This window comes from Vombatus ursinus, unplaced genomic scaffold (genome assembly GCF_900497805.2).
Source record: "Vombatus ursinus unplaced genomic scaffold, bare-nosed wombat genome assembly UNPS02014959.1, whole genome shotgun sequence".
NCBI classification, from domain to species: domain Eukaryota; kingdom Metazoa; phylum Chordata; class Mammalia; order Diprotodontia; family Vombatidae; genus Vombatus; species Vombatus ursinus.
The window spans coordinates 1,808,419-1,822,483 of record NW_020954737.1 but is presented as its reverse complement, the minus strand read 5'-3'; the positions used below and the strand labels follow the sequence as shown (position 1 = coordinate 1,822,483).

The 14,065-nt window shown below is 40.0% G+C and overlaps 1 protein-coding gene across 2 annotated transcripts in view; it reads right to left on the bottom strand.

Annotated features, from left to right (window-relative positions):
• The window catches only part of HCLS1 (hematopoietic cell-specific Lyn substrate 1), a 44,183-nt gene extending 35,561 nt beyond the window's left edge, over positions 1-8,622 (bottom strand). The window contains exons 1-4 of one of the 2 annotated variants that reach the window (XM_027845277.1): positions 8,507-8,622; positions 6,729-6,851; positions 6,487-6,570; positions 5,811-5,884 (exon numbers count right to left, since the gene is read on the bottom strand). In XM_027845277.1, the coding sequence (XP_027701078.1) occupies positions 5,811-5,884; positions 6,487-6,570 (158 nt within the window). In that variant the 5' untranslated portion in view covers positions 6,729-6,851; positions 8,507-8,622. The remainder of the gene's footprint in view (positions 1-5,810; positions 5,885-6,486; positions 6,571-6,728; positions 6,852-8,506) is intronic. The other variant, XM_027845276.1, reaches the window with a different exon arrangement.
• Between the last annotated feature and the right edge of the window lie 5,443 nt (positions 8,623-14,065).

Genomic DNA, 14,065 nt, shown 5'->3' with positions numbered 1-14,065 from the left:
ACACACACACACACACACACACACACACACACACACACACACACACACACTCTCCCTCTTTCTCTCTCTCTTTCCCATTCCATTCCTGTCCCATCATCCTTTTTTTGTTTTTTTTTTGTTTTTTTTCCATCATCCTTTCTTGTCCCCTTACCCAGTCTAACCTCCAGTCTCTCATCCTCTCCTGTCCCTCATTATTCTACCACCTCCAAATAGAAGCCTATCAAAAAGATCCTAAGATAGGTAAATGAATGGATGTGTGAATGAATAAATAAATGGATGAATGAATGAATGAATAACTTTGTAGGTATCATGTATTATGACAATGTGTCTTCATAATTATTTGTGGGGGCACTAGTGGAAAAGGTAGTCTGTTCTATGGAGAGAAATCAGGTTAAAGAGAGATTAATTTACAGGTGAGTAAAAAGTGGGTGTTATGGTGGAGAGAAGTTCTTAGTGTGTGGGCATCAAATCCTAGTACCTTAGAAATATTAAATAATGGTTTCTTAATCATATCACCTGGTAATAATTCTCCTATTGACATGTATATAAGTATTTATTTTTACTTTGAGCTATTCTGATATTAATTTCTCTGCTACACAATTCAATTTATTCCAACAAATCTATATTGTCTACTGTGTACAAGATATTATGTACTCAGCACTAGATTATAAAGGTAGATACAATATAAGCCTTGCTCTCAAGGACCTTATATCCCAATGAAGAAAATGACAAGGACAATATAACTATGACACTAGGATAAATGAGATAAAGGCGAAAGAGATATCCACAGAAAATACTTATTTCCCATTCAGAGGAGTCTAATTGGACAAAAAAGGATCATAGGATTTTAGAGAAGGAAAGGACCTTGGAAATCATCTACCCTATGCCCTCACTTTACACATAAAAAGTCCTCACTTCCCGAACTAATAAATTACCAAGTTTTTTTGGTTTTGTTTTGTTGTCTACTTCCATGGCATCTTTCATATGCTTCCCCTTCTTTTTAGTCACAGCCCTGGTTTAGACCCATCTCCTCTCCCCTAAACTACTACAGTAGCTTCATAACTGGTCTCCTTATCTCCAGTATTTCCTTTCTCTAATACATCCTCTACACTAGTGGTATTAAACTCACATAGAAATGGGGCCACTAAACCATACCATAAGGATTTCTTCCTTAGAAAACCACATATTAACATTATCTATGTTCTACTATATTTTAATTATTGTATTAAATATTTCCCAATTACATTTATTTTATCCCCTTCCCCAATTAAAATAGATAAAAAGAAATTGTTTTATCCAGCTCAATAGCCAAACAGAAAATAGAGAAAGTATGCATAAGAGAATACACATCAGACAATACAGAGTGAAGAACTCTCCCATTTGAGAGTAAGGTAACCCAGTTCAACCCAGAGAAAGAGTCCTAGATCTCACCCAAGGGAAAGTTTCCCAAAGGTTCTAGTGTAGCAAGATGGGAATAAGGACAAGGCAGAGACTGCCAGCTCCTCCCTTGTTGGCTTCTTCCCAAAGTTTTATCTTCCTTCAGCAAGTTAAGTGGGCTTTTAATCTGGTTCTGGCCTCACTGGAGAGTGCTGCCTCCTGCAATGCTACCCTTAGACTTCATGTTTAACACCTATGCTCCACATAGCTACCAAACTGACATTTCTAAAGCACAGGTCTAACCATGTAACTCGCCTCATGTAACTCCCTATATACAAACTCCTGTGCATTTGTAGCAGGGGACTGGCACAAGCGTCAGTTACAGAATCTCTCCATATTCTCCTATGTCCCTGTAAGGTACCTCCATTACATGTCATCCCTTGTCTCCTGGAAGCATTCTCCCCAGCCTCTTCCACCACAGGGAGCGGCATCAAAGGCACCCCGCACACTTGTCAGTTCCCCATTCCACTCTTTATTTGAAGTCCTTCATAATCCAATTCATCCTTTGAGACTGATTTCATATTATCATCCCTCACTAACTCTACATTGCAGCCACACTGGCCACCTTGCTCTTCCTGGGAGATAGCACCCCATCTCCTTTCTCTGCAGAGGCTGCCTCACATTGGCCTTTGCAATATCTATGTCCCTTCAGTTCGAGCACTACCTCCTACGAGAGGCCTTTCCCAACTACCACCACCACCACTAAAAAAAAGACTATATATTTATTTTATATACTTATTATTTTATATATTTATATTATATATTAACTATTTATAAATTTTGTTACACTTATATTTATTATATTTCTAGGCTTTATGTTTACATATTTATTTTATGTATGTATATTTATTATTTTCTATATTTATATTATATATTAAATATTTATAATATCTTTATTATATGTATACTTTATATTTATATATTTATGTTTATCTATGTACATGTTGTTCATCCCTAGAATCAGGAAAATGCCCTAAGGATAGAGGCTGTTTCATTTTCTCTTTGTATCTTCATCATATGACATATAGTTTAGATAGATAGATAGACAGACGGACGAATGGACAGACAGACAGACAGATAGACAGACAGACAGATAGATCTTTTCTGATGAACTGTTGTCTAGCCCTTGTGTTCCAAACTTAAATTTGTTAAATTATATTTTTAAAAAATCAAGTATAAGACTTTACATTTGTCATTATCATTTAATAGATAGAACCTAGTGCTTTATGCAATTGGTATTGGTGGCAGGGGTGGGGCAATATCTTGACTGTCACTAAATGTATATATTTATACCTCCTAGCTTTGTCAAACAGAACAGTGCCAAGCAAGTTAAAATTTAATAATTAATGACTTCTTTTTGAATTCAACCATTCAACTAGCTCCAAACCCACCTAAATTGACTATCATTTATCCCACATTTCTCCATCTTGTCCACATGAGAAAACTTTGTCAAATGTTTTGCTAAAATTTAAGGTGCAAAATCCCTCTGGTTTATTAGCCTAGAAATCCTGTAATCAGTTTGGTATGACCTATTTTCAATGAAGGAATGCAGACTTTGTGATCATTGCTTCATTTTTTGATGACCACTGACTGTCCATTTAAGAATACATTCTACAATTTCGTGAGTAATAGAAGTCAAGACCACAGGCCTATTACACTCTGCTCTCTCTCTGTCTCTCTGTCTCTCTCTCCATCTCTCTTATCTGGACATTTGTACTTCCCTTGTCACGCAGTACCTTTCCTATTATTTTTAGGAGACTGTACCTGTGATTTCCTTGGTACAGGGAACTCCTTAGTGATGAAGCTTCCTCTGTCAATTCAGGTCAGCACCTTCTCTGCAACTTATAATCTTAAGAGCCGCCTAGAAGGTTATGACTTGCCCAGGTTTAAACAGGCAGTACATGTCAGAGGCAATGCATGAACCCAGATATTCCTGACTTTGAAGCCAGCCCTCTCTCCACTATGCTATGCTGCCTTCCATGTGCTGTTTTTTACATACTTTCAAATATTACTAATGGTATCTCAGCAGTCAGTTCCTAATGATCCAAGTCTTGTAACTTGAACTAATCAGAAGCAGCTATACTCTTTCATACTATTTCTCTACTTCTCTGGGGTTTCAACTGCTTCTTAGCCATTTTTCCAAATACCTTTCCAGTCTAGAGATCATTCTCCTTAGAAAGGAAAACAGGAGCAAAATGAAGAGTTGAGTAGCTCTGATTTCTTTTGTTCATCCTTCATCATAATTTCAGCTATCTCATCAGTAATCCTATCTCTCCTTTGAGCCTCCTCTTTTCCTCAATTGAGATAACAATAATCTTTTCCTTTTCCCCCCTTGCTTTCCTTGCCAGGTTTTGCACTTTCAGAGCTTTAGCAGTCCTGGCACTGCTCTTAAAAGACTATGCCTTAATTTTGCTTTCATTTTCCATTACCTGCCTTTCCTTGCATCTTCTAAACAAATAATTTTAAAATCTAATTGGGCCAATAAGTTCACTAAGTGTACTTTTGTCTCATTCATCAACTCCTCCTTTTCCTTATCATGAAAATTGCTTCTCTTCAAAATTTCGTTTTGGAGAATTTGCCAACTAGTCTGTCTGTAAATCAAGGGTGCTGATATAATTCATAATCTAGAGTCTATATATTTCTATGCCTATATATTTCAAAAATATTTTGATAACTGTTTTTCAATGTAATTGGTTTCCTTTGTAATCTGATACATTTTACTTCATAAATATAAAAACATTATTCTGAGAAGGGGTCCATCCATAGGCTCTGCCAGACTGCCAAAGGGGTCTATAACACACAAAAAAAAATTCAAAAGCCTTTGAAATCTGCTCTCCTCAAACCTAGAAGATTTGTCTGTCTATGCTCAACTTTCCTCTCTTCTATCACAGATCCTAAGGTGGAGTGATCACTTCTCCCCTGAGCTTCCCATGATTTCCACCCTAGAATAGAAGTTCTCCAAAATTGGTTCCTCCACTCTTTTAAATACTTAGTTACTATTAAAATGAGTCAAGAAAATTTTAGCTTGCCCTGCTTTAGGGAGAGAGAATTCAGAGATGAAATAATATGACAAAGTTGCAACCTACTCTGAAAACACTATATTTTCATTAATTCACACTTATTCCAACTCTTATAGGGAGTTATTTCCTCTGTAAGACTCCCACATACATCAAAGTGGAAAAAGGTAGAATGTCATGCAAGGATCACTTTATGGGGTTACTAGAAATTAGAGACAGATTATATAGAGGAGGACCAATTGTTCATTCTTCCTTCTCAAAGAGGACCAATGACATCACGAGGGTGATGTCTTGACTTGAGAGTGGATTTGTGCAGAGCTGCACAAAGTCATCCACCTCACTCTTTCCTCCAGAGTCATCTGAGTCCAGTGGCAAGACAAAAGTCAGGTTGACTGGTGATGTCCCAGGAAACACCCATATACGTTAGATCTCAACAGGCAATGCTGAGAGGCTATAAGCCTTCAGATGCAGAAGTCTAACTTAATTACCTAGTGAACTTGTTACTTCCCTCCTTTGCCGGTCTTGTAATGAGATTACCTTGCCCTGAATTTCAAGGTACTCAGGAACTGAAAGACATGCCTGAATTTTGCAAATGTTTAACCAGTCATGATCCCATCTAGGTGTAGTTTCAGATAAAGAGGCATGTCTAGATTAATTGTTCGCTCCTTTTATTGCATTCTTCTGACTATTGAAATAAAAACTTTTGCCTCTGGTTGGAAAAAAATAAGGTTGTAAAGGGCTTTAAAGGCCAAACAGAGTTTACATTTGGCCTTAGAGTTAACAAGAAGCCATTGGAATTTGAGCAGGGGAATGACACAGTGGGGTCTACATTAAAGAAAAGGAAGAAACAACCAAGAAGGCATGAAGATAGTAATATGTAATATTAGTAATAAGTAATAAGTAGTATTATAGTAATACTAATATGGTGATATAAAAACAGTAATAAGATGATACAGGGAAAGATGCCCAGATAATCAATGAACTCACAACATCAGAAAAACATCGTTTTCAAAGTGTACCAATGGATTTCATTAAATTATCACACATTAAAGCCCCTCTCATGACAGCTGAATATCTTGCCAGTCAGCCTCACCATGGGAGACTGCTTAGGATCCTAGTTGCCTTTTCCTAAGCCCACAGAATACCCACCCACTACCCGGGCCCATCACATAAGCTATTAAAACTTAAAGCTGCAGTGAGACCCTTGGGACATCTCATATAATATATTACTGCATGACTCTCAAGACAAAAGGCACAAAGGCGTCCTCTTTTCTTTGTCATCCCCCACCCATGAGTTCCAAAGCTTCCCTGGTGCTCCCCATCCATCCTCCGTCCACTCTGTCCTTTGACACTTACTTGATGTGTTCTTTTCTTCCAGAGCCTTCAATGGTCTTGGCTCCCCACCGCTGTTCCTTTTCAGAGATGTCATTCTGTAAAAGAGAACCTTTGGGAATAAGGGTTCAAAAGGAAGGAGGGGCCACCAGGACCTCAGGAATGTCCCACTGGGGTCTGGATACTTTCCCTTATGTTCTCTGACTGCTAGGAGACTCTTTAGAGACCTCCCATCTGCTCTAACCCCACCTTTCTCCAGTTTGAAGTCTAATCAAGGACTATTGATAGAAGAAGACTCTTATCTGCCACATTTGTAGTACCACAGATACTGAACCAGAAGGGACCTTAGAAATCATATAGCTTAAGTCCTTCATTTTATAGATGAAAATAATAAGACCAAGAGAGGCTACATAACTTGATGCCTCTTTTCTCTCTTCCATTTCCTTCCCTCTTCTCCAACTTCAACCCATCCTTAGATCCCATGCCAAAGGGACACGATCTCCTTCTGCTTTCCTCAAGACATTCAACCACTCCTCTGTGCCCTTACTCATTACCCTCAATGCTAGATGAGGAGTCTTCGTGCCTCATCCATGACAGTTGAATAGCTTGCATGGGAGATTCTTTAGGACCCCCAATAGCTTTTTCCTGAGGCCAGAGAACCCCCACTAGCTATTTGGACCCATAATACTTCCATACTCACTACAAAGTCAGGATCTGTGTCCCAGTCGTCACCTTGTGTCTCCACAGAAACAGACACATCGTGCCCCACCACCGACTTCCACATCTAGGGATAATGCAGACAGAATGCACATCAGCTCTTGTGGCTACAGAGATCTTATGAATACCAGTAATATATAGCAACCCTCTCACTACAACCACCAATCTTCTTTTGACCATTATCCTCTAACTAGTAAAGTCAAAAAACACTTATTAAACACCTACCTTGTGCCAAGCACAGTGCTAAGCACGTCAACGACGCCTTAAACCCCAACAGAACCTTGGTTAAAGCCTTCTCCGTGTGGCCCATTGGAAATCATACACACAGTTTGTATAACCTCTTATACCCTGTAGGAAAGCAATAGCCAATAACACATAAACAAACCTCCCTTCCTTTTCTACTAAACAATAAGTCTTCAAAGAGTTCTTAAATGAAACTCTTTAGGGTATTTCCCCTGGCATGCCACTTGGGATTTTATGTAGTATCCGAATGACCATTCCCAGGTCCTCAAACAGGTTCTTGGGCCCTTATACCCCAAATAACTTTTAATAATGCCCTCTATCACCCTGCAATGAACAAATAAAACCCAAAATTGGATGTTGTATAATTACAACGACCAAGATTGGTTTTGGAGAGGAGTTAAGGTAGTGCATTTCCTCCCACTTCCTTTCTTTGCAAAGGTGGAAGATGGATATGTAATACTATATATACTGACAGACGTGGTTGCTTTATTTCCTTTTTTGAAAAAAAATATTTGTGTGGGGTTGGGGAGAGGAATATAAATATAAATGAAGGTGTGAAAACAAAAGATATCAATAGAAATAATCTATATATTTTTAAAAAGTATTCTTGCATGCACTTCCTCTTGAGAAGCCACTCCCCTTCCTTCTCCATCTTCTCTACACAGTGCCCTGGGAGACCACTCTTCACAATGTTTTGAAGGACAAGTAATGCTAAAATTCCCCCAAATCTCCTCAGGGGTCACTAAAAGCGTAAGTGCTGGGAGATTGACCCTCTTGAACAGTTACTGGAACAGTTTAAGTCACCAAAACCATCCTGGGACCACATATGCCAGTTAGTCCTCCAAACATTCCCTCGATCCCCATCGTACCCTCCTAGAGTTTCAATTGTCAATACAAGACCTGTGTTCCTACCCTCCTATATTCCACCTTGCCAGATCTCCTAGGACTCCCTCATAACACGGGAGGCTCAGCACAGGAACCCAGAAAAAGGAAGTTTCTGAAATTTTACTATCTATTCAGACTGATCTGTAAGGGATCCCCTCTGCTCACTCTTTCCCACGCTCTTCCAACCATCCTCTGCCACAAACTCCAGCTCACTGTAGCTCTTTGAAGGGAGATGACCAGGGGAGGAAGCCCTGATGTGATGGCTAGGGAGAGGCAAGGCAAAAGTCAACATCCTGAGATTCAGAGTAGCAAAGGGATTCTAAGTAAAGGGCTTAGTGTCCATTTCTCAATCATTTCATAGGATCTTGGAAACCGGTTAACCTTGCTTTATTGTTTCCTCAGCATCCCAGCATTTGCTACTCTACTCTGTTGTATATCCATTAGTATTTCCCGGTATATTACAATGTTTCATGTGTGTGTTCTGTCTCTCCAACCTGACTATGAGCTCCCCAAGGCAGAGACTTACTGATTTCTTTTGTATTCTTCTTCCTAGCCCAGTATATAAAGCTTATCAGATATCTAACAAATGTGCTTTAAACAACAATAACAACAGAGGAAAACCTAGAGAGTCCCCTTCTCTGCTTGAGTTTTGTCCTAACTCAGTCCTGAATCACTTCTCATGAGCTCTCTCCCGTCCACTTTAGTCCCCCTCCTCAAGTCTCTCTCATCCCAATTTCTTGTCATTCAAGGCCCAAATGTTTCAATCAGGACCTCCCACACCAGGGGCTCTGGAAACAGACAGGACCTATGAGGTTCCTCTCCTTTCATCCTCGTCACTCTATTTTCCAACTCCCACCATGGCTCAGATCTCCTACCTCCAATGATAAGTTTCTCCCTTCTGGGAATCACAGTTTGATTCTTCCTGAAGATTCTTCTCGTTCTCTGGTTGTTGCTGCTGCTGTTGCTGCTGCTTCAGAGTAAGAAAGTGCTTACTACTTAAGTTCCTGTTTTAGGTTGTTTTCATTTCCTGCTGCCCTAGTCCATAGGGCAACTTCCTGAAGTCTGAGTCAGCTTAGAGGATTGTTCAGTTAAATGAAAAGCAATTTATTGAGCTTCTGCATGTCCAGCATTAATGTACTTGATACAGAAATAAGGTCCTGACTGTTAAATAAGTGACCATCTTCTTAGAGGCACAAGGCTATAACCAAGTGGAACATCTGGGGATGCCTGGGGAAGGGCTGAAAATTGTTCCCTCTGCACTAAAATTACCTTACAAGGTGTCAGATTTGGCATTAAGCAGTAGTCCAAGGATTCAGCAGTGTCCAGGATTTCTGCAATGGTAGCAGATGCTTTGCATCCTCAGGCTACTGTCTTGTACCAGCCTCGAGTGTGGAGTGTGTCTGTAGGGTACCAACAGAGGATGTGTCTCTAGTGTTGCTGCTCTTCCTTTCTTTGGCTATTGGAATGGTGAATCAATTATATAAGCACATTAAGTATAACAATCAATTAAAACTCATTAGCTGGCCTGATGCTGGTCAATGCCTCAACTAGGCACTGATTTTGCCATGCTCTATAACTATTTCTAGGGTTCAAAAGTACAAAATTTGTGCCTATAGACTTGCAGACACAACTGGATGAAATCAACCAAAAATTGGGACCTAAAAAAAAACAAATTGGTAGGACAACTTGTATATTCTACTGGAATCACACTTGATTTTTACTCATGGGCTTCTTCACAGCCCGGAGATTCTTGAAAGCAATAAGGCAAAGCCATTGGAACGCAAGCTCTGGAAAATTCTGCTAAGGTGGATGAGATTAACATACAGGCTGGCTGTTTATCAAAGCAACAACTTAGCAACAGGAAAATCCAGAGTGGGATGTCAACAGAAGTTGGTCAGTAACAAATGTTTTTTGAAAGAATAGCTCACAAAAAAAAAAAATAGCAACTGGTTGATTGGCTGGCTCCAAAGACTAGTGATTAATGGAGAAAGATATTTGCAGTAAAGTGACCCCCAAAATCTGTACTAGGACCTATATTCTCTAATGTTTTTAGCATTTACTTGGATAAAGGCATAGATGTCATGCTGATCAAATTTGTAGACGACACGAAACCGGTAGGGGTAGTTAAAATGTTGGACAACAGACTGGGAGGGGTACTTAAAATATTGGACAATCAGACAACACAAAAAAGATCTCAACAGCCTGGACCAGGAGTTCTAAACCTGGGGTCCATATTTTTTTAAAAATATTTTGATCACTGTATTTCAATTTAATTGGGTTTCATTGCAATCTTAATAGATTTTATTTTATGCACTTAAAAACATTCTTCTGAGAAAGGGTCCATAGGTTTCAGTAGACTGACAAAGTGTTCACTGATAACAAAAAAAAAAAGTTACATGACCTTGGGCTAGACAATTGGGTTGAATATAGCAAGATGAAATTCAATAGGGATCAGAATTAAGTCCTACACTTGGGTTCAAAAAATAAGTGCACAAGATGACAGTTCATATGAAAAATGATCTGGGGAGGGGCAGCTAGGTGGTGCATTAGATAGAGCTCCAGCCTTGGAGTTAGGATGACCTGAGTTCAAATCCAGCCTCAGACACTTTGCTGTGTGATCCTGGGCAAGTCACTTCACTCCAATTGCCTCACCCCCAAAAAAAAATTATCTAGGGATCTGAGGGAACTACAAGCTCCATATGCATAACATGGCTGCCCAAAAAGCTAAAATGATTTTATACTGAGTTAAGAACAGAGTAGCATCCAGAACAAATGAGGTAATAATCAATTTGCATCCTGCCTTTGCCAAGCCATTATTATCATGCTTAGTCCTAGCTTCCACATTTGAGGAAGGGTATTGCTCTCCAGTGGAGAGGAATGGGCCACTCTAACAGGTAATGAGTTTCTCCTCAATGGAAGTCTTCAAGAAGAGGCTGGATGACCAACCATTTGTCAAGGATACTGTAGAGGAGGCTTTCCTATCAGGCACAGGTTGGATGAGGTGACTTCCTGAGGCCCTTTCCAATTCAGATTCTGGTAGTTGGTGATAACTAATGGAGGAGTCAAGATTTGCCTCAGTAGAGGAAGTATGAACAGCAATGAAATGACTACTCTTTTGGAAAGTATTTAAAGAAGTGGGAAAAGAGTATGAGCTGTAATAGAAAAAAAGGGTGGTTTTTTTTAAGTTGGTGAGACGCTCTGGGCCGTAAAAAATGTTGGATGAATACTCATTTTTGCATCTCTCATAAAGGCTAGTGCCGAAAGAGAGAGGCCGAGGAAGTAAGGGAAAGAAAAGAAAGGTTAGAAACCACTAGTGTGAGAGTAAGAGTGGGGGAGTAGTAAAAAGCATGGGCAGCATAGGAAGGAATACAGCATATTCCCAGGCAGGAAAGAGACTGATGTACTAAAGCAGAATATTTATGCTCCAGAGTAGGAGGAGATAACATTGGATGAGAGAAGAGAAGGTCACATGATAGAGGGTCTTGAATGCTGCGTTGAGGGGCAGGTAGGTGGCACAGTGGATAGAATACTGGCCCTGAAGTCAGGAGGACCTGAGTTCAAATCTGGCCTCAGACCAAACACTTGACTCTTACTAGCTGTATGACCCTGGGCAAGTCACTTAACCCGAATTGCCTAAAAAACAAAACAAAACAAAACAAAAAACTATCTTGAATGCTGCGTTGAGGAGCTTAGAATTGAGGTAATAGGTATTAAGGAATCATTTTAGGTTTCTGAGCAAGACAGTGATAAGACAAAAGCAGAAGTTTGAAATATGAATAATTTGGCTTAATGCGTGGTATGAGTTGGGGGAAAGAGAACTGGAAGTTGGGGAAGATCAAGTAGGAAACCATTCTAATGAATGAAGTGAGAAATGATAAACCTCTGAATTATGATAGTATTTTTGGCAGAGAGGGAGGAACGAATAAATAGATCAAAGCAAATTTGGAAGGAGCTCACTAATGGAGTGTCATGGAATTATGATTATCTTTGCTCTATTCAACATTTTTACCAATTACTTTGATGAAGACAGGTGGCATGATAATCAAATTTGTGAATGACATAAAGTCCAGATGGCAACCATATGACAGATGTATGACAGATTGGCTCCATCTCCTCCCAATTAGCCACAGAAAGTCCAGACATCTGAAGTTAATCAATCAAAAAATGAACTAGAGGTTCAAAAGTGGGAATAGGTCTTTAATGAATTTGAAAGGATCATAGGGGTTTCAGGTCATTGGCTTAAAGTAATGACACATAGGAAGTTGTTGTTCATCCTTCCTTTTAGAAGAGGACCAATGACATCACAATGTTGGGTTAAAACAGTGGATTATGGGTGATGTCTTGACTTGTGCATGAATTGCATTAAAGTGAGGTGGAACTGGGCAAAGACATTAACCTTACCCTCACTTCCAGAGTGATCAAAGTCTAGTGGCAGGACACAAGTCAAGACTACTGGCGATGGCTTGGGATGCAGTGGATGACCTTGGCATCTTCGAGGCCTGACCAAGCTCTAAATGTTCCACAGTACCTGCTTCAGTCACCTTCAAGGCCACTGGAACAAATTATTCTCATCCAACCATTCTACCAGGGAAAGTTTCAAGTTCTTGGGATAGACATCCCTCTAACTTATACACAGGTTTGAGGTCTGTCAGTTACATTCAACCTGATTTAGCCCATCTGCCAAGGCTACATACAGCTTCTTAGAGCCACAGGTTAAGAATTGGTTGAAAGGTAGACACCAAAGGTGGATGAGCCACCCTGAAAAGGGCTCAGCAAGCCCTCACACCAGAGGTGCTAGTTCTGAACACACCATACCCTTCATATAGGAAATATCCTGTGATTGTCTGAAGAAAACCAGTAATGCCCTATGTTATGAATGGAAAAAAAAAAACAAGACAGTTCAGAGCCAGTCAGTGAAGAGGTGGTAGAATTCATCAGTGAGAGACTCTTAGAAGGGAATTGTCCTTGTGGATAGGGGTTAAGGTGGAGGGTGTAGGGGAGAGTTTTCTTTCTTTATTCCCATTGCCCAGGTAATAATTTTGTGAACTTCAAAAGGTAGGAAGAGCTGGCCTTCCCATCACTGTCATTAACAGTGTTCACCAGAATTAATAGCAGTGTCCCTGGAGCAGTAGTGGCTGACAGTAGTATCCTGCCTCAGGATTTGAGAGCTATGTTGAGTACAAACTAGCAAAACTGAGGAAAGGCAACCTCATGGAGTTTGATCCCTTTGGGCAGAGAGAAGGGCAGGTTATGGACATTACAAAGGCATTGACCCTCAGAGCCTAAGGGGAATTTTTCGAGGATTCTACAAAGAGGAAAAAGGATATCAGGAGCTGTGATTTGCTCCTTTGCTACACGTTCTTTGCCACTCCTCCTGGGCTTTGGGCTTGAGCCTACTCTCCCCAGGGACTTTGTGTGTACAAGAGGAGAGCATACCCCTGTTTGGGAGGATTTCTTTTGGTAACATCTTTCCTCTCAATATCTGCTTAATAAATACCATTTCTATAAGTTAAGTCTGGCTGGCAATCAATGGGAAATACACCAGTGGAGACTCATGAGCTAGAGTTCCAGAAATCTGTGGATGGCATCCTTTGTTTCAGGTTCTATCCCTTTCTTCAGGCTATTATTTATCTAATTTGTTCCACTGCTCTACTTTTCTATTTTCTTACCCAATACCAAATAGTTTGATAATTAATGGTTGGTAGCACCATTTAGAAAGCATGCAGGGCCTGAAGTTAGGAAGACTCGTGTTCATGAGTTCAAATCCGGCCTCAGACATTTACTAGCTGTGTGACCCTGGGCAAGTCACTTAACTCTATTTGCCTCAGTTTCCTCATCTATAAAATGAACTGGAAAAGGAAATGGCAAAACATTCCAGTATCTTTGCCAAGAAAACCCCAAATGGGGTCACAAAGAGTCGGACATGACTGAAATGACCAAACAATAAGATGGACAGACCAGGTGGGTCCTTGTGTGTAAAGCATTGTGGTAGGTGCTGGAGAAGCAGAAACAAACAACACACACACACACACACACACAAAACACTTCAAAACTGGGAGTTAAAGAGAGTAAGGTTTCTAACTCCAGCTTTACCATTTAGTGGCTATTTTTGACATAGAACCAGTCACAAGCTCTCTATGCTTGAGTTTCCTCATCAGTAAAAGAATAGCATCTGACACAGCTACCTCATAGTTTGTGAAAATTAAATAAAATGGTAGATGTGGAAGTGTTTTGTACGAGAGCAGAAAAGATTAGTTCTCTTTTGCACATTTTGTGTTTGTGATGGCTATAGGACATCCAGTTTCAAATGTCCAATAAGTAGTTGGTGATGTGGGACTGGAGCACAGGAAAAAGACTAGGGCTGGATAGGTACCCATGGGAGGTGATGAGATCAAGTGAGAGAGTATAGGAGAAGAGGTTTCAAGACAGAGCCT